This window comes from Mustelus asterias, chromosome 24 (genome assembly GCF_964213995.1).
Source record: "Mustelus asterias chromosome 24, sMusAst1.hap1.1, whole genome shotgun sequence".
Classification (NCBI taxonomy): Eukaryota; Metazoa; Chordata; class Chondrichthyes; order Carcharhiniformes; family Triakidae; genus Mustelus; species Mustelus asterias.
In genome coordinates this window covers 8,991,686-9,011,233 of record NC_135824.1, presented here as the reverse complement: position 1 = coordinate 9,011,233, position 19,548 = coordinate 8,991,686, and the positions used below count along the sequence as shown (strand labels likewise).

Here is a 19,548-nt window from a genome sequence, read left to right as displayed (position 1 = left end):
TGCTTCATTTCCTAGTGGTAAAGATTTTGCACCAGTTTATTGTAAACTGTGAATTGCTCCTTCTGTACAGGTTTATAGAGAGACCTCCCACCCTCATAGTTGCTCTTCTGACCTCCGGCCGCAGGCGGCGCTGCGAATGGCGCTGGCGGGGCTGAGGAGCCCTCCTGAGGGACGCGGCGGTGACGCACCGAGCCGTTGTGACGTCAGAACAGGCGCAGCCAATGGGCTGACGGCGGAACGAGAGGGGCCAATCAGAGCACGAACCGGTGAAGCGTGTCCTCCAATGGGGGCGGGCCAGCCGCGGCGAGCGGACCAATGGGTAGGAGGCGGAGAGCCACGCGGCGAGCGGGAGGACTGGGCCGCCGGTGAGCGTGGGTGCCGCACTGTCGGAGGGTCAGTGCCGAGGGAGCGCCGCACTGTCGGAGGGTCAGTGCCGAGGGAGCGCCGCACTGTCGGAGGGTCAGTGCCGAGGGAGCGCCGCACTGTCGGAGGGTCAGTGCCGAGGGAGCGCCGCACTGTCGGAGGGTGAGTGCCGAGGGAGCGCCGCACTGTCGGAGGGTGAGTGCCGAGGGAGCGCCGCACTGTCGGAGGGTGAGTGCCGAGGGAGCGCCGCACTGTCGGAGGGTGAGTGCCGAGGGAGCGCCGCACTGTCGGAGGGTCAGTGCTGAGCTGGTGCCGCCCTGTCGCAGGGTCGGCGCCGCATGGTCGGTAGGGAGTCAGAGAGGAATATAGCACAGGAAAAGGCCCTGCGGCCCAACCGGTCCGTGCTGACCATCGTGCCCGCCCAGCTAGTCTGAATTGCCTGCGTTTGGCCCATATCCTGCTAATCCTTTCCCATTCATGTACTTGTCCAAATATTTTTTTAAGTTGCTATTGTACCTGCCTCAACCACTTTTTCTGGCAGCTCATTCCATATTTGCACCACCCTCTGCGTGAAGAAGTTGCCCCCTCGGGCCCCTTCTAAAAACCTGAGGGTCAATAAGTCCCCTGGGCCAGATGAGATATATCCTAGGATTCTTTGGGAGGCAAGGGATGAGATTGCAGAGTCTTTGACTTTGATCTTTGGGTCCTCACTGTCCACGGGGATAGTGCCAGAGGACTGGAGAGTGGCGAATGTTGTTCCTCTGTTCAAGAAAGGAAATAGGAATGACCCTGGTAATTATAGGCCGGTTAGTCTTACTTCGGTGGTCGGTAAGTTAATGAAAACTGAGGAATAGGATTTATGACCATTTGGAAAGATGCAGCTTAATCCGGGATAGTCACGGATTCATGAAGGGTAAGTCCTGCCCCTCAAATTTAATTGAATTCTTTGAGGAGGTAACTAAGTGTGTAGATGAAGGTAGAGCAGTTGATGTCATATACATGGATTTTAGTAAGGCGTTTGATAAGGTCCCCCATGGTCGGCTCATGAAGAAAGTAAGGAGGTGTGGGATAGAGGGAAATTTGGCCGATTGGATAAGTAACTGGCTATCTCATAGAAGACAGAGAGTGGTGGTGGATGGAAAATTTTCAGACTGGAGACCAGTTACCAGCGGTGTACCACAAGGATCAGTGCTGGGTCCTCTGCTTTTTGTGATTTTTATCAATGACTTGGAGGAGGAGGCTGAAGGGTGGGTCAGTAAATTTGCTGATGACACCAAGATTGGTGGAGTAGTGGATGAGGTGGAGGGCTGTTGTAGGTTGCAAAGAGACATTGATAGGATGCAGAGCTGGGCCGAAAAATGGCAGATGGAGTTTAACCCTGATAAGTGCGAGGTGATTGATTTTGGTAGGACAAATTTGAATGCGGATTACAGGGTCAATGGTAGGGTTCTGAGGAATGTGGAGGAACAGAGAGATCTTGGGGTTCATATCCACAGATCTCTGAAAGTTGCCACTCAAGTGGATAGAGCCGTGAAGAAGGCCTACAGTGTGTTAGCGTTTATTAACAGGGGGTTTGAGTTTAAGAGCCATGGGGTTATGCTGCAACTGTACAGGACCTTGGTGAGACCACATTTGGAATATTGTGTGCAGTTCTGGTCACCTCACTATAAGAAGCATGTGGAAGCTTTGGAGAGAGTGCCAAGGAGATTTACCAAGATGCTGCCTGGTTTGGAGGGTAGGTCTTATGAGGAAAGGTTGAGGAAGCTAGGGCTTTTTTCTTTACAGCGGAAGAGATTGAGAGGCGACTTAATAGAGGTTTATAAGATGATGAGGGGGATAGATAGAGGGGATCTTCAGAGACTATTTCCTCGGGTCGATATAGCTATTACTAGGGGGCATAACTATAAGGTTCATGGTGGGAGATATAGGAGGGATGTCCGAGGTCGGTTCTCTACTCGGAGAGTGGTTGGGGTGTGGAATGGACTGCCTGCTGTGATAGTGGAGTCAGACACTTTAGGAACTTTCAAGCGGTTATTGGATAGGCACATGGAGCACACTCGAATGATAGGGAGTGGGATAGCTTGATCTGGGTTTTGGACAAAGCTCGGCACAACATCGAGGGCCGAAGGGCCTGTACTGTGCTGTACTGTTCTATGTTCTATAAATCTTTCTCCTCTCACCTTAAACCTATGCCATCTAGTTTTCAATTCCCCTTCCCTGGGGAAAGACTATGGTCGAGCGCTTCCATGCCGACACTATAGTTAAGAAAGCCCACCAACGCCTCTACTTTCTCAGAAGGCTCAGGAAATTTGGTATGCCCACTATGACTCTCACCAACTTTTACAGATGCTCCACAGAAAGCATCCTTTCTGGTTGTATCACAGCTTGGTATGGCTCCTGCTCTGCCCAAACCCGCAATAAATTACAAAGGGCCGTAAACAAAGCCCAGTCCATCACGCAAACCAGCCTCCCATCCATTGACTCTGTCTACACTTTCCGCTGCCTCAGCATAATTAAGGACCCCATGCACCCCGGACATTCTCTCCTCCACCTTCTTCTGTCGGGAAAAAGATACAAAAGTCTGAGGTCATGTACCAACCGACTCGAGAACAGCTTCTTCCCTGCGGCTGTCAGACCTTTGAATGGATCTACCTCACACTAAGTTGATCTTTCTCTACACCCTAGCTATGTAACACTACATTCTGCACTCTCCTTTCTTTCTCTATGAATGGTATGCTTTGTCTGTATAGCATGCAAGAAACAGTACTTTTCACCATATCATATGTGACAATAATAAATCAAGTCACACTGTGTGTGTTCATTCTAGCTATGTCCCTCATTTTATGCACCTCAATAAGGTCACCCCTTATTCTCCTACCTTCCAAGGAATTAAACCGTGGCCTGGTTAGCTGCTCCTTATAATCCAGGCCCACTAGTCCTGGCAACATCCTTGTAAATCTCTGCACTCTTTCCAATTTATCAATGTCTTTCCTATAACAGGGTAACCAAAACTGTACACAATACTCCAAGTGCGGCCTCACCAACTGTAACATAATGTCCCCACACCTATACTCAATGCCTTGACTGATGAAGGCCAGTGTGGTAAACGCCTTCTTCACCACCCTGTCTACCTGTGATGCCACTTTCAATGAACTATGTGCTTGTACTCCTCAACATTCCCCAGGGCCCTACCATTCACTGTATAAGTCCTACCCTGGTTTGACTTTACGAAATGCAACATGTCATACTTAGTGCTGAGGGGGTGCCGCACTGTCGGAGGGTCAGCGCTGAGGGAGTGCCGCACTGTCGGAGGGTCAGCGCTGAGGGAGTGCCGCACTGTTGGAGGGTCAGCGCTGAGGGAGTGCCGCACTGTTGGAGGGTCAGCGCTGAGGGAGTGTCGCACTGTCGGAGGGTCAGCGCTGAGGGGGCACCGCACTGTCGGAGGGTCAGCGCTGAAGGGGCGCCGCACTGTCGGAGGGTCAGCGCTGAGGGTACACCGCACTGTCAAGAGGGTTGGTTTTGTGGAATTGCTGCACTGTTGAAGGGTCAGTACCGAGGGAGTGCCGCACTGTTGGTGCTATGTCTTTTTGACGTGATTTTGAAAGATCAATTCAAGCGCGAGACGTGATGTTCTACCTGGGTCTCCTCACCAACACGTCATCAGATTGACTGGCCAATATCTCATTGCTGTTTGTGGAATTGGCTGTATGCAAGTTATGTATTGCATTTCCTACCTTACAACAGTGTCTCAGAATATGGTTTTAGGCTTCGAATACCATGAGGCTTTATAAGGTGCTACATAAATGCAAATAATGATTTATTTTATTCATCTTGTGCAACAGGGTAGTTAGTCCACAGAGTAAGATTGCACAATAATCATGAGGAGAAATGACTAAGTAATATCTTTTTTGGTAGTGGTGACTAAGGAATAATCGTCAGCATGTATTCTTCTCTGCTGTGCAAATAGTTCCATAGTATCTTTTCATCTGAACAGGCAGGTGGAGCTCTGGTTTAATGACACAGTGGTAGCACACCCTCAGTACTGCACTAGTGTGACTGCACAAACTGTGCTCGAATGCTGAAATGGGGCATGTATTCCTAATCTTTTAACTGGTGCAAATGCAACCAGCTTACCCAAAACCGACATTGTTACTGAACCCCAGATCAGCATCGTAGTGAAAAATATTCAGTTCATTAGTGCTGTGGGAACTTTATTCGAACTAAGATTGATGGGGTTTACTTGTTTTCAATAACTCCCCCAATTGTAAATCATACCACATGACGAGAAGGAACACTTTGGCGGGTGAATTCAGAAACCTTTTTCATAGATTAGTAAACTAAAAGTCAGAAAGATAAAAGCAAAGTGTCGATTAACAGCAAGAGAAGAGAGCTCAACTTTTATTTATCAGTAGAACCATAGAAAATTACAGCTCAGAAACAGGCCTTTTGGCCCTTCTTGTCTGTGCCGAACCATTTTATGCCTAGTCCCACTGACCTGCACTTGGACCATATCCCTCCACACCCCTCTCATCCATGAACCCGTCCAAGTTTTTCTTAAATGTTAAAAGTGACCCCGCATTTACCACTTTATCCGGCAGCTCATTCCACACTCCCACCACTCTCTGCGTGAAGAAGCCCCCCCTAATATTCCCTTTAAACTTTTCTCCTTTCACCCTTAACCCATGCCCTCTGGTTTTTTTCTCCCCTAGCCTCAGCGGAAAAAGCCTGCTTGCATTCACTCTATCTATACCCATCAAAATCTTATACACCACTATCAAATCTCCCCTCAATCTTCTACGCTCCAGGGAATAAAGTCCCAATCTATTCAATCTCTCTCTGTAACTCAGCTTCTCAAGTCCCGGCAACATCCTTGTGAACCTTCTCTGCACTCTTTCAATCTTATTTCCATCCTTCCTGTAACTAGGTGACCAAAACTGTACACAATACTCCAAATTCGGCCTCACCACTGCCTTATATAACCTTACCATAACACTCCAACCTTTATACTCGACACTCCGATTTATAAAGGCCAATGTACCAAAGGCACTCTTTATGACCCTATCCACCTGTGACGCCACTTTTAGGGAATTCTGTACCTGTATTCCCAGATCCCTCTGTTCAACTGCACTCTTCAGAATTCTACCATTTACCCTGTACGTTCTTCTTTGGTTTGTCACAAGTAGGTTCACATTAACACTGTAATGAAGTTACTGTGCAAATTCCCCAGTCGTCCCACACTGGCCCCTGTTTGGGTGCACTGAGGGAGAATTTATCATGGCCAATCCACCTTAACCAACTCGTCTTTTGGACTGTGGGAAGAAATCAGAGCACCTGGAGGAAACCCATGCAGACACGGGGAGAACGTGCAGAGTCCACACAGACAGTGAGCCAAGCCGGGAATTGAACCCGGGTCCCTGTCGCTGTGAGGCAGCAGTGTTAACCACTGTGCCAACATGCCGCCCCAATTTGGACCATTGAACAGACTTCTCACCACCTATCTCAGACCGGGATGTGAAGTGACTGCTCCGAAAACCTAGATAGCATATAAAACTAACACCCCTCTGTAAACCTCTCTCTCTCTACTGAAATGGCTTCTCATTACCCCTTTTTTTATACCGCGAAGACAATGGAAGCCCACCTTAATCAATTGTTGGAAAACAGCCAATTAGTCTGTAACTTGTCAATAATGAAATAAGCTTTCAGCTAATTACGCACATTGTTTCAATTTTAAGACAATGTTTCTTCTTAAGCTGTGTCTCTTATATTGAATTAGTTTAAGTTACAGGGATAGGGAAGAGGGGTCCTTAGTAAGAACATAAGAACGAGAAGCTATCTGGTCCCTCGAGCCTGCTCCGCCATTCAATAAGATCATGGCTGATCTTTTCGTGGACTCAGTTCCACTTACCCGCCCGCTCACCATAACCCTTAATTCCTTTACTGTTCAAAAATGTAGCTGTCCTTGCCTTAAAAACATTCAATGAGGTAGACTCAACTGCTTCACTGGGCAGGGAATTCCACAAATTCATTGGTCTATTTGGGGCGGCACAGTGGCACAGCACTGCTGCCTCACAGCGCCAGGGACCTGGATTCGATTTCCAGCTTGGGTCACTGTCTGTGTGGCGTCTGCATGTTCTCCCCGCGTCTGCATGGGTTTCCTCCGGGTGCTCCAGTTTCCCCCCACACTCCAAAGATGTGCAGGGTAGGTGCATTGGCCATGCTAGATTCTCCCTCGGTGTACCCCAACAGGTGTTGGAGTGTGGCATTTTTGCCGTAACTTCATTGCAGTGTTAAAATGTAAGCCTACTTGTGACGCTAATAAATAAACTTTAACTTTCGAACTTGTTAAATTATTGCTGTGATCCTAGCTCCCCATGATTAAAAGACTTTCTGTTGTGTTTGCAGATTCTAGGACCTGTTGTGTTTGGACTCTGGTTAAAGAATGCCAAGTGTGACCTGCAAGAGAGTGGCTCCCCCCGTCTCCGAGGACCCGCCTTCCAGGCGGCTGCTGCAAGGGTGCAGCAGCTTGACCCAGTTCCTCCGCTGCACATCTGGTGTGACTCCGAGCCCCGACGGGCGGAGTGCGAAACGTAAGAAGAAGCTGAGTCGGCGGCACACACGCGTTTTGCAAAGGAAGGTCTTTTTGGAAAGAATGGGGATCCTGAAGTGGGGGCGGTTCAGAAAGAAGGAAAGATCTTTGAACCAGACATGCTGCCCGAGTGCCAGTAAACTAAACAACACGATTCATAGTGGAGATGCTGAGCAGCCGAGTGCTTCCGACGTGAATGTAAATCACTCCGCCTTGTCTGGTGCTTCCCGGCCTGAAACTGAAAGCAGCCACTTTAACTTGCTTCCAAAGTCCACAGATCCGAACACCAGGGCTCGCTCTGTACAAAGGGCAGCCCCACTGACCGGGAAGGACCCTGCTGGACTGTTGCCAGTCACAGCCCCTTGCCTGGCACGCCCGGCACACTTCTGCCCCAAGCCTGTCAAGTACGTGGCGATTGACTGTGAGATGGTGGGCACGGGCCCCCGCGGCTGTCATTCCGAGCTGGCCAGGTGCAGCATCGTCAACTATCAGGGCGTTGTCGTCTATGACAAGTATGTGAAGCCGGAGAATCCCATCACCGACTACCGGACCAGGTGGAGTGGCATCCGGGCGCAGGACATGACGAACGCAACTGGATTTGATGATGCACAGAGGGAGGTGGGTTCACTGAGCACGTAACAATGTATTAAAAATCTTGAGGGTGCAATTTATAGCATTCTTGTCTCTTAAGCCAGGGGAGGTGATGGCCTAGTGGTATTGTCGCTAGACTATTAATCCAGAAACCCAGCTAATGTTCTGGGGACCTGGGTTCGATCCCCACCACGGCAGATGGTGGAATTTGAATTCAATAAAAAATATCTGGAATTAAGAATCTACTGATGACCATGAAACCATTGCCGATTGTCGGAAAAACCCATCAGTCATACATTACATGTATGACTAATAAAGTCATACAAATATTAGTCATTAACATTGCAATGAAGTTACTGTGAAATTCCCCTCTGGTTCACCATTGTCCTTTAGGGAAGGAAATCTGATGTTCTTACCTGGCCTACATGTGACTCCAAAGCCATACCGATGTGGTTGACTCCCAGCTGTCCTCTGAATAAGGGCAACTAGGGATGGGCAATAAATGTTGGCCAGCCAGCGACACCCATGTCGCACGAATGAATAAAAAAACATGTTATGGGTTCAACATGCACTGCATCCAGGCTGACGCTCCCAGTGCAGCACTGAGAGAATGCCGCACTGTCAGAGGTGCCATCTTTCAGATGAGACACAAAACCATGATCTTGCTCACCTTCCCGGGTGGGTGTAATAGATTCAATGATGCTATTTCACAGAGGAGGAGTGGAGGTTCTCCCCACTGTACTGGGGTGATGAGTGGATGTGTTTCATGGCGGCAGCATGATGATCCTTTGAATGCGGGGGCTAGTGTGGTCAAAAGGGGACACCTTTCACCTATAATCAGATTGAGTGGCAGAGCAGGCTTGATGTAGCGAATGGCCTGCTTCTGCTCTCTAGGGATCCCATGGTAATTGGTGATGCTTGCTCAGTTTGAAGGTTATTCTTATAATCTGAGTTTCTGCACATCTTGGGACACTAAGGGGCAATTTAGCATGGCCTATCCATGCACATGTTTGGACTGTGGGAGGAAACTGGAGCACCTGGAGGAAACCCACGCAGACACGGGGAGAATGTACAAACTCCACACAGTCACCCAAGGCTGTAATGGAACCTGGGTCCCTGTCACTGTGAAGCAGCAGTGCTAACCACTGTGCCGCCCCTGGCTTCGTGCTGCTCCTGGCACCTCGTTAAACTACGATAAATTATCATGGTATTGATAAGACGCTGTCACTGTTTGCAGGAGGAGTTTGACATTTGAGGCATTTATTGTGACTTTTTGTGCCGGGGATTGGAGTACAGCTCCAGTAAAGAATGAGGAAATGGTTGATGCTGGGTCCTGGTTCAGATGGTGGCGTAGGTTTGTGGGCTATGGTTGTGGTCAGGTCAGTTGGGGTTGCAGTGGAGACGCTGTTGCCGTATTTATTTATATTCAAGAAACAAAACATAGCCTTTCATTCTGGTCAGTAATTCAACCATTGAAATCAGAAATAAAAGCAGAAAATGTTGGATAAACTCAGCAGGTCTGTCAGCGTCAGTGGAGAGGAACAGAGTTAACATTTCGGATCTAAATGACCCTTCTACAGAACTTTGAAATTGAAACATAAGCTTTGTTTTGGGGTGTAAAGACACCACACAGATATGCCCAAATGGAAATAATAAAGTAATTCTTGATATCGCTCGCAATATCTATTTATTCCATTTCTCTTAAGATGATGACCCGTAGTCTATGTGGCGAAATGCTGTTGGGGAGGGAATTTCAGGATTTTAAGAAAACATCATCTGTGGGATGTGGGTGAAGCTGGCTGGGCCAGCATTTATTGCCCTTGAACTGAGTGGCTTGCTATTTCAGAGGGCATTTAAGAGTCAGCCAAATCGCTGCGGATGGATCTGGATTCACATGTAGAACAGGCCAGGTGAGGATGGCATTAGTGAACCAGATGGGTTTTTACGACAATGGCTTCATTGACTCTTAATTCAAGTTTCACCATCGACTTCAAGTCGTCCAATGACAATACCGCTACACCACCGCCTCCCCTGATAACGGAGGAACGGCCAATTTATATCCAAGTTGGAAAAATTGATTTGGGAGTGCGGGGGGTGGGGGGTGTAAATCGGAAAGATCATTAACATTTTTAAATTTCTGCTTCAACTTAGATCATGAAGATCCTGAAGGATAAGATTGTGATAGGCCATGCATTGTCCAATGACTTCAAAGCACTGAAGTATTTTCATCCGACATGTCTGACAAGGGACACAAGTAAGTTCCCAATGTTGAAGAAAAACGCTGGTTTTCCTGTCAAAGTGTCTGTGTCTCTGAAGAATCTGACGAAGCAGCTTCTGCGTAGAAAAATCCAGGTTAGTATGTGAATCGACTGATCCTTTTGCTCTGGGAGTTGAGTTGTATTACGTTGGAGTGGAGGTGCGGTAAAGTTGGAGCACAGCACATTGGGCTAGGGATAAACCTTGGTTTTCTACTTGACTGCGTTCCCCTAGCTAGCTTGGAAAAATGTTCACACAATGTACACAATGCACAATGTTCAGCACACTTCGCGACGACTCAGATACTGAAGCAGTCCATGTTCAAATGCACCAAGATCTGGATAATATCCAGGCAAATATCCTGACAAATGACAAGTAACATTTGTGCCACACAAATGCCAGGCAATGACCATCACCAATAAGAGACACTCTGACCACCGCCCTTTGACATTCAATGGTGTTACCGTCACTGAATCCCACTGTCAACATCCTTGGTGTTACCATTGACCAGAAACTCAACTGGACTCACCACATAAACACAGTGGCGACAAGAGCAGGTCAGAGGCTAGGAATACTGCGGTGAGTAACTCACCACCTGACTCCCCAAAGCCTGTCCACCATCTACAAGGCACAAGTCAGGAATGTGATGGAATACTCCCCACTTGCCTGGATGGGTGGAGTTCCAACAACAACTCACTCAAGAAGCTTGACACCATCCAGGACAAAGCAGCCTACTTGATTGGCACCACCTCTACAAACATTCAATCCCTCCACCACCGACGCTCAGTAGCAGCAATGTGTACTATCTACAAGATGCACTACAGCAATTCACCAATGATCCTTAGAAAGCACCTTCCAAAGCCATGACCACTTCCATCTAGAAGGACATGGGCAGCAGATAAATGAGAACACTGCCACCTGCAAGTTCCCCTCCAAGCCACTCACCATTCTGACTTGGAAATAGATCACCGTTCCTTCGCAGTCACTGGGTCAAAATCCTGGAATTTCCTTCCTAACGGGATTGTGAGTCAGCCCACAGAACATGGACTGCAGCGATTCAAGAAGGCAGTTCACCAGCACCTTCTCAAGGGCAATAAGGGATGGGCAATAAACGTTGGCCGGCCAGCGACACCCATGTCCCACGAATGAATATAAAAAATAAGTCCATTGATTACAGTGGTACGAAAGAGGCATGTTCCATGTCATCATAGATCATAGAAACCCTACAGTACAGAAAGAGGCCATTCGGCCCATCGAGTCTGCACCGACCACAATCCCACCCAGGTCCTACCTCCATACCCCTACATATATATTTTACCCACTAATCCCTCTAACCTACGCATCTCAGGACACCAAGGGGCAATTTTAGCATAGCCAATCAACCTAACCCGCACATCTTTGGAGTGTGGGAGGAAACCGGAGCACCCGGAGGAAACCCATGCAGACACGAGGAGAATGTGCAAACTCCACACAGACAGTGACCCATGCCGGGAATCGAACCCAGGTCCCTGGAGCTGTGAAGCAGCAGTGCTAACCACTGCGCTACCGTGCCGCCCATGTGAGACTTAATTTGGATTTGGATCATGTTTTTAAACTCTTATGTCCACATCACAGCAAGTTGTTTACTGTTGAGGGGTAGTCCATCCCACTACTCCTACCAGACCCAGTCTCAATCTGCTCATCCTGCACTGGAGCTCTACTCCAAACCCTGTCAGCAGAGATTTTGTGCTCAAGTCCTGGAATGGGATATGAACCTACACATTCCAGGCTCAAACCAAATGAGTGTACCAACGTACCTAAGGTGGACTCACCAGTGGCAGCATCAGAAGTTTATTTATTGGTGTCACAAGTAGGCATACCGTAACACCAATGAAGTTACTGTGAAAATCCCCCTGTCGCCACACTCCGGCGCCTGTTTGGGGACACTGAGGGAGAATTTAGCATGGCCAATGTACCTAACCAGCACATCTTTCGGACTGTGGGAGGAAACCGGAGCACCCGAAGGGAACCCCGCAGACACAGGAGAACGTGCAGACTCCGCACAGACAGTAAGCCAAGCCCGGGTCCTGGCGCTGTGAGGCAGCAATGCTAACCACTATGCCGCCATGCCTGAAGCCACTCTGTGTAACGTATGTGCATTTTTAGTCTTTTTCTGCAGCTGATCAGTTCAGCTACAAGGTCAGGATTGCCTCCTCTTTTAGGCAGGTTAGTTGGTTCTGGTTGACAGTCCAGCACTCTGTTGGCCAAGAGGTGGAGATGCTGGTGTTGGACTGGGGTGGGCACAGTAAGAAGTCTCGCAACACCAGATTATAGTCGAACAGGTTTACATCGAACATAGAACAGTACAGCACAGAACAGGCCCTTCGGCCCACGATGTTGTGCTGAGCTTTATCTGAAACCAAGATCAAGCTATCCCACTCCCTATCATCCTGGTGTGCTCCATGTGCCTATCCAATAACCACTTAAATGTTCATAAAGTGTCTGACTCCGCTATCACTGCAGGCAGTCCATTCCACACCCCAACCACTCTCTGCGTAAAGAACCTACCTCTGATATCCTTCCTATATCTCCCACCATGAACCCTATAGTTATGCCCCCTTGTAATAGCTCCATCCAACCGAGGAAATAGTCTTTGAACGTTCACTCTATCTATCCCCTTCATCATTTTATAAACCTCTATTAAGTCTCCCCTCAGCCTCCTCCGCTCCAGAGAGAACAGCCCTAGCTCCCTCAACCTTTCCTCATAAGACCTACCCTCCAAACCAGGCAGCATCCTGGTAAATCTCCTCTGCACTCTTTCCAGCGCTTCCACATCCTTCTTATAGTGAGGTGACCAGAACTGCACACAATATTCCAAATGTGGTCTCACCAAGGTCCTGTACAGTTGCAGCATAACCCCACGGCTCTTAAACTCCAACCCCCTGTTAATAAAAGCTAACACACTATAGGCCTTCTTCACAGCTCTATCCACTTGAGTGGCAACCTTTAGAGATCTGTGGATATAGACCCCAAGATCTCTCTGTTCCTCCACAGTCTTCAGAACCCTACCTATGACCCTGTAATCCACATTTAAATTAGTCCTACCAAAATGAATCACCTCACATTTATCAGGGTTAAACTCCATTTGCCATTTTTCAGCCCAGCTTTGCATCCTATCTATGTCTCTTTGCAGCCTACAACAACCCTCCACCTCATCCACTACTCCACCAATCTTGGTGTCATCAGCAAATTTACTGATCCACCCTTCAGCCCCCTCCTCTAAGTCATTAATAAAAATCACAAAGAGCAGAGGACCAAGCACTGATCCCTGTGGCACTCCGCTAGCAACCTGCCTCCAATCCGAAAATTTTCAAAAAGCTTTCGGAGTGCTGTTCCTTCCTCAGGTGAGTCAACACCTGATGAAGGAGCAGCGCTCTGAAAGCTTGTGATTCCAAATAAACCTGTTTGACTATTACCTGGTGTTGTGAGACTTCTTACTGTTGCCAATAGCTGACTCCAGGAAACAAATCTGCTTCTGTTCCTGCAGTAACCAGGCGGTTCCACGTCAGCTAAGTTTCAGTTCCCTATTAGACTAAAAGCTAATTGCTTTGGACAAGAAGGAACTAGTTTTGTGTGTAATGCATCCTCTGTTGCAACTCTATAATTATGACAGTTACGAGAAGCAGTTAGAAGATAAAGGCTGATAGATTGAAGGTGGGCCACTCTGTATCGTGTGGGTCTCGTGCCAGCCATTGGTACCACCAGAGATAAACACAGTGGTTTGCCATCAATGTATGCAGTCCATAAGGCACCAGGCTTGACTCTAGTCTGCCAGAGCAGTAGTTGAAATGGTGCTGATGTCATTGATTAGGGGGAAGGATCTGGCCAGGTTCCCATCCTGATGGTGACTGCTGCTGGTATCTGTACAGATGTGGGTGTCTGGTGAAAGTGAGATAAGATTTGGCTGTGGTGCCCATCACAGTTGACGTGCCTGCCACCACTTACTGTCCAGCCTCAAAGAAAATTACAACACAGGAACAAGCCCTTCGGCCCTCCAAGCCTGCACCGACCATGCTGCCCGACTGAACTAAAACCCCCAACCCTTCCGGGATCCCTATCCCTCTATTCCCATCCTATTCATGTATTTGTCCAGACGCCCCTTAAAAGTCACTATCGTATCTGCTTCCACTACCTCCCCCCGGCAACGAGTTCCAGGCATCCACCACCCTCTGTCAAAAAAAACCATCTCCTTTAAACCTTGCCCCTCGCACCTTAAACTAATGCTCCCTAGTAATTGACTCTTCCACCTTGGGGGGGAAAAAGCTTCCAACTATCCACTCTGTCCGTGCCCCTCATAATCTTGTAGACTTTCTATCAGGTCGCCCCTCAACCTCCATCGTTCCAGTCGTGTATGCAACATGGGCCCTTGGACAAGGTGATTGTGGGTGAGTTTTATTGGCAGCTGTGTCCTGTCAGTCTGACCTTCGGGGCAGAGGGGGAATAATTTGGTTAGGATTGGGAGTGGGGTTAGGGAAATATTTTCCTCCTCTTGGGGCTAAAGTGATATGGGGGGGTGGGGGAGGCGAGATCAGGATATTGAATTTGATGATCAAAATGAATGGTGGAGCAGGTTCGCAGGACCGAATGACCTTTTTAAAAATTAATTCATGGGACATGAGTGTTGCTGGCTGGACAGCATTTATTGCCCATCCCTAGTTGCTCTTGGAGGGCAGTTGAGAGTCAACCACATCGCTGTGGGTCTGGAGTCACATGTAGGCCAGACCAGGTAAGGATGGCAGATTTCTTTCCCTAAAGGGACATGAGTGAACCAGACGGGTTTTTCCGACAATCAGCAATGGTTTCATTGTCATCAGTAGATTCTTAATTCCAGGTATTTTTTATTGAATTCAAATTCCACCGACTGCCGTGGCGGGATTCAAACCCGGGTCCCCGGAACCATCTCCTGCTTCTATTTTCTCTGTTGATTGGCTATTGATTGATTTCCTCTTGTTCTAACAGGTTGGCAGAGACGGGCACTGTTCTGTTGAGGATGCCCACGCCGCCATGGAGTTGTATCAACTGGTGGAAGTTCAGTGGGAACAGAATCTGTGCGAGCAGCTGCCGAAGGTAGAACATGAATGCGTGGCCACTGAAACGCACTCTGATGTTGATCACTACATGGACGACCAGTATTGGCCAGCTGATTTACACGAGGACAGTAAATGATCAAAGAAAATATTCTTCAGCAGTCAGCAGCAAAGATGAACATTACTGGAGCCGTCTAATCTCCAGAGGTGTGGTACATTCTCCTGGTTTAATTCTTGGCACAGTAGTTATCACTGCTGTCTCACAGCGCCAGGGACCCGGGTTCAATGCCCAGCTTGGGTGACTGTCTGTGTGGGGTTTGCACATTCTCCCCGTGTCTGCGTGGGTTTCCTCCGGGTGCTCCAGTTTCCTCCCACAGTCCGAAAGACATGCTGGTTAGATGCATTGGCCATGCTAAATTCCCCCTCCGCGTACCCGAACAGGCATCAGAGTGTGGCGACCTCGGGGATTTTCACAGTAACTTCATTGCAGTGTTAACGTAAGCCTACTTGTGACAATAATAAAATAAACTACCAACATGATTCCTGAAATATAACTATATGTAACCAGCTATTGCAAGGTCTCACCCGGGACCTGCAGCGATTCCTAGCTTGGGTCACTGTCTGTGTGGAGTTTGCACGTTCTCCCCGTGACTGCGTGGGTTTCCTCCGGGTGCTCCGGTTTCCTCCCACAGTCCAAAGATGTGTGGGTTAGGTTAATTGGCCGTGTTAAATTGCCCCTTAGTGTCAGGGGTTAGCAGGGTAAATAAGTGGGGTTATGGCGATAGGGACTGTGATTGGTGCAGACTTGATGGGCCAAATGGCCTCTTAGTGCACTGTAGGGATTCTATGATTCTCAGGTCTTGCCCTTTCCATATCCTGACCCAGCAAAACAAATACTTAATCCCTCACTGACTTTTACCAGTGGAATCGGTCTGAGAGGAAGCATGGAGTGGCTGAAAATCACTGTCTGAGTACCGCTAATAGATCAGCATAGATCCGGGATCTTTCTGTGCCATGTGGCTTGGTACTGTGCCAAAGAGTGGATGTTCACCACAGAGAGTCTGAACATATGTAAGGAGTGTGGGTGTTGCACTAGGTCCTATTCTGTTCTTTCATCTGAGTCCTGGGGCAAGGGCCAAAAATATAAAACTGTACTCTGTGATAGCAGGATAGCTGTTGTAGGAAATAGAGGAATGTTCAGTCGTGAGTACTGTCCTGTGGTAAGGACTGAGGCAAATAGTTGGGGCACAATCGAGGGAGAGCTGCAGTCAGTATCCACCCATTGCCACACCTAACCTGCTAGTGCTTGGTGCTAATTCTGTTCCATGTGTCTTGATATTTAAATGTGCAGATGATTTGTCCATTACCATGAGTTCAAACCTTGCTCGTTTCCCCATTATATTCGTACATAATGAGGCGAATTTTCCCGTTCCACCCACCACGGGAATCGGAGCAGGCAAAAGGCGGACCATGGGAAGGTCTGTTGACCTCTGGTGGGATTTTCCGGTTTCGGGGCAAGCGTGGCTGGGAAATCCCACCCAGTGTGTTTGGAGCACCGACAGATTGCTGTTCTGCCACTCCTCACTTTCCTACTTTATAAACGTTCATTTGATCAATTTCTCCTTCCTCCAAATATGCTGACTCAATATGCCAACTCTTGCTGGGGTACAGTCCAACTGATGCAAACTCCCCTCTGGTTGCGCTCTCGCACGCACCAGGAACCCTGCTTTACTCTTCTTACCTCTGAGGCTAATTTCAACATCCAAACTGGATTCTGCCAGAGATCAAAGGAACTTGGCGCAAAGCTGAATGGCGCGGGGTGGTTATTCTCCATGAGGCCGACGTTGGGAAGGATTGCAGGAGGCAGAATGATTGTTTCTTTCCCCTGTGACATCATCTGTAGAGCAGTGATTTGTGGGTGTCATTCCCCATTGATGATGTCACATGAGGGAGGAGTTCTATACAAAATGTCTGCTTCGAGGCTGTCTAAGCAGTATAATTCAGACTAACAAAGCATGATGGAGATGGCAGTAAGTGTACAGCTCCAGTTCACCTCAGTAAATGTTCAGCTGATGCGCAGGAATAGTTGTGGAAATGCTTTGTTTGTTCTCGTTTTGGGAGCAGCTGGAGAGAGAGGCTGTCATCTGGATTTAATTTTTGATTATAGTTTTAAAGCCATAATCTTGTGGATTAACGATTAGGAATTTCAGCCCCAAGAGGCTACTGGGCTCTTGTTGGCTCGCCACTGGATTCTTGAATCCCAGTTTCCTTTTTAGACTTTTGCCCTGTGTTTAACTAACTTTATGTCTCACTGCCTTTATAACTGGTTCACATGCTTGTGCCTTCCATGTTTTAGCTTCGCTTTGTATGTGCATTGTACCAAAGAGCTACGAGATCATAAGAAGGAGAAATAATTGCACCACAACTCTACTTTGCAAGAAAAAAAACGGCTTGTTGTCTGGAAACCTTGTTGAATGGTGTGAATCATTACCTGCATAGTGTGAGCTTGCTGTGATTACATGCTGCGTGTTGGAATGAGGGGGGAGGAGGGGGTGAATTGTGAGTGGAGACCCCTTTCTTTCACTGGGGGCTGAGCAAGAAATACAGCTGTATGAAGCCTGCTCTCTCGCTGCTTAAGTGGTTTGTTGAGTTCGGATGTGGGTCCCAAATAAGCCTCAGCACATCTGGTTTCCATTTGGCAAAAATCAAACTCTGTCTTCCCAGTCCCAATACTCTTCCCTTCTTTTCTGAAGGCACAGACTCTTGCTTCTAGTCTGGTCCCACAGGAATGAAGATTCCTCTTGTGTGTCACCCCTGTCTGTTTTCTTTCTTATGCAATCCCACTTATTGTTATGCTCTTTACCGAGGAAACGTTTGTATGTGCTGAGGCCTGACTGCCCCACCTGCTTCAGACGAAGGTTCGATGCCATTGCTATACTTGTAGAAGAGCAGGGGAAGTTCACCCAGTATCCTGGTCAACGTGTCTCTGGGGTTTGGTGTGTGTGGGGGGGCGGGGGGGGGGGGGGGGGGGGGGGGGTGGAAGAGAGTCAAAAACACTGGGAAGAAGAAAAGCGGTTTAGTTAATTGGCCATTTGTCTTGAGGCTGTTGGCTATGCACAAAATGGTTGCCGTACGTGCCTACAACACGGCCATTGAATGTCAAATAATTCATTGTATGCAAAGAGTTTCAAAGCATTGCTGAGAGATGTGTTGCCTTAATGGAAAGCTTTCTTGGGTGTCAGCTGTGGCTCAAGCATTGAGGAGTACCTGTATCTCTGATGCAGGAACTAAGCCCCATACTCTTCTGATTCAGAGACTTGAGATCAAATGAACACTGTTCTTAAAAAAAAAAAAGCAGGTGGGTACATTACCTTGGTGTCCTGGCCAGGATTTATTCCTTAACCAGCAACTAAAACAAACAGAAGAACCGGTCAGTATCACATTGCTCTTTGTGGGATCTTGTTTTGCAGAAACTTGCTGCACGTTTTCTACATTACACTTCAAAAAAATGATGTCCTGAGTTGGCAAAATCCACTACAGAAATGCAAAGTTGTTTTTCGACGTTCAGTTTAATTGCAGTGCAGTCTACTTTGTTTTTCTGTGTTAAAAGTTGGTTGAAGATTTACAAAACTGGTTTGGAATGAAGTGTAATTATTAATTTCAGAACAGGTTCCTCAGGCAAGTGGAACGACCACTGTTCAGCCAGTTATTGGATTGACAAGAATTTCTAGTACTCTTCTGTTGCGGTTTGCATGTTTTTTTAAATTTGTTGTTCTGAGAGTTTGATGCACCTCAAGGCACCTGTTTTCTGGTGTTTTCTTCTGTTGGTTGTGTTGCTGTTTCTTTGCCGCATTCTCAAATCTCCATGGTTCAGTTGGAGCCAGAAAGATCAGGAAGTTCCCAAATTGGCTGGTTTAAGCAGGGCGGAGGGGGGACACACACCACTATCACATTACCCTTGATCTCAGCACCCTTGGATTAGAAAATGTGTAAAAATCATCAGCTAGTTTTCCCACTCCTCTTCGATATTCCCTTGACACCTCCCCCTCGCCCTTTCAATCAGACAAAAGTGTGGAGATACTCAGTTTGCGGTGAGAACTGAGGCTTCCCAATATTGATTAGCTTGATGACAAGTTGCCTCATTTGTGAAGGAAGGCACTTGCGTGGGAAAGCAGGGCTCCAGCAACCTACACTGGATTGAGTTGTTGCCTTCAGGACAGCAAGGGAATTAGTTCTGTGCATGAAGTGTTTATAATTGCTTTTCAAATACAATTGGAAGTAGATAAGGACGACCATTTGGCCCATCATAGCTTGTGCATCCAGAAAGGACCACACAGTTGCCATCATTGCATTTTATGGAGTTTTTTTTTCATGTGATATTACTCCCCCCAACTGTTCATTCCGAATGTTGACCATTCACTCTGTGACAAAAGAGTTCCTGATGTAAATCCTAATCTTGCTGTTCACTACTTTCATCCTGTGCCTGCCTGTCACATTCAAGCAGTCTGATGGAAAAGCTGAAAGATTTGGTATCTTTTGGATGAATTTGCTGTGCGGTTCGTTGGACAATAAATTATTTTCAAACATTTGGTCGTCGTCTCTCTTAACCTGTCAGGTATGTTGGTTTCAACTACGTGTAGTCTTTGTAACACTATCCAGTTCTTGGAGTTGTCCGTTAGAAAATTG

At 47.6% G+C, this 19,548-nt stretch overlaps 1 protein-coding gene across 5 annotated transcripts; it reads left to right on the top strand.

Annotated features, from left to right (window-relative positions):
• The first annotated feature begins 331 nt into the window (after positions 1 to 331).
• Positions 332 to 19,442, top strand: LOC144511195 (apoptosis-enhancing nuclease-like). 5 transcript variants are annotated; one of them, XM_078241275.1, is made up of 4 exons: positions 332 to 459; positions 6,766 to 7,567; positions 9,692 to 9,892; positions 14,795 to 19,442. In XM_078241275.1, the coding sequence occupies exons 2-4, from the start codon at positions 6,803 to 6,805 to the stop codon at positions 14,999 to 15,001; spliced, it is 1,173 nt and encodes a 390-aa protein (XP_078097401.1). In that variant the 5' UTR covers positions 332 to 459; positions 6,766 to 6,802; the 3' UTR covers positions 15,002 to 19,442. The 5 variants fall into 5 exon arrangements, with proteins under 5 accessions (XP_078097401.1, XP_078097405.1, XP_078097406.1 ...); XM_078241279.1 differs by having other exon boundaries at positions 353 to 371; XM_078241280.1 differs by having other exon boundaries at positions 407 to 426.
• The last annotated feature ends 106 nt before the right edge of the window (positions 19,443 to 19,548 follow it).

Coding starts and splice junctions, on each gene's coding strand:
- LOC144511195 (XM_078241275.1), top strand. CDS start 6,803: ATGCCAAGTGTGACCTGCAAGAGAGTGGCTCCCCCCGTCTCCGAGGAC. Junction 7,568..9,691: donor TTGATGATGCACAGAGGGAG/GTGGGTTCACTG, acceptor GCTTCAACTTAG/ATCATGAAGATCCTGAAGGA. Junction 9,893..14,794: donor TTCTGCGTAGAAAAATCCAG/GTTAGTATGTGA, acceptor TTGTTCTAACAG/GTTGGCAGAGACGGGCACTG.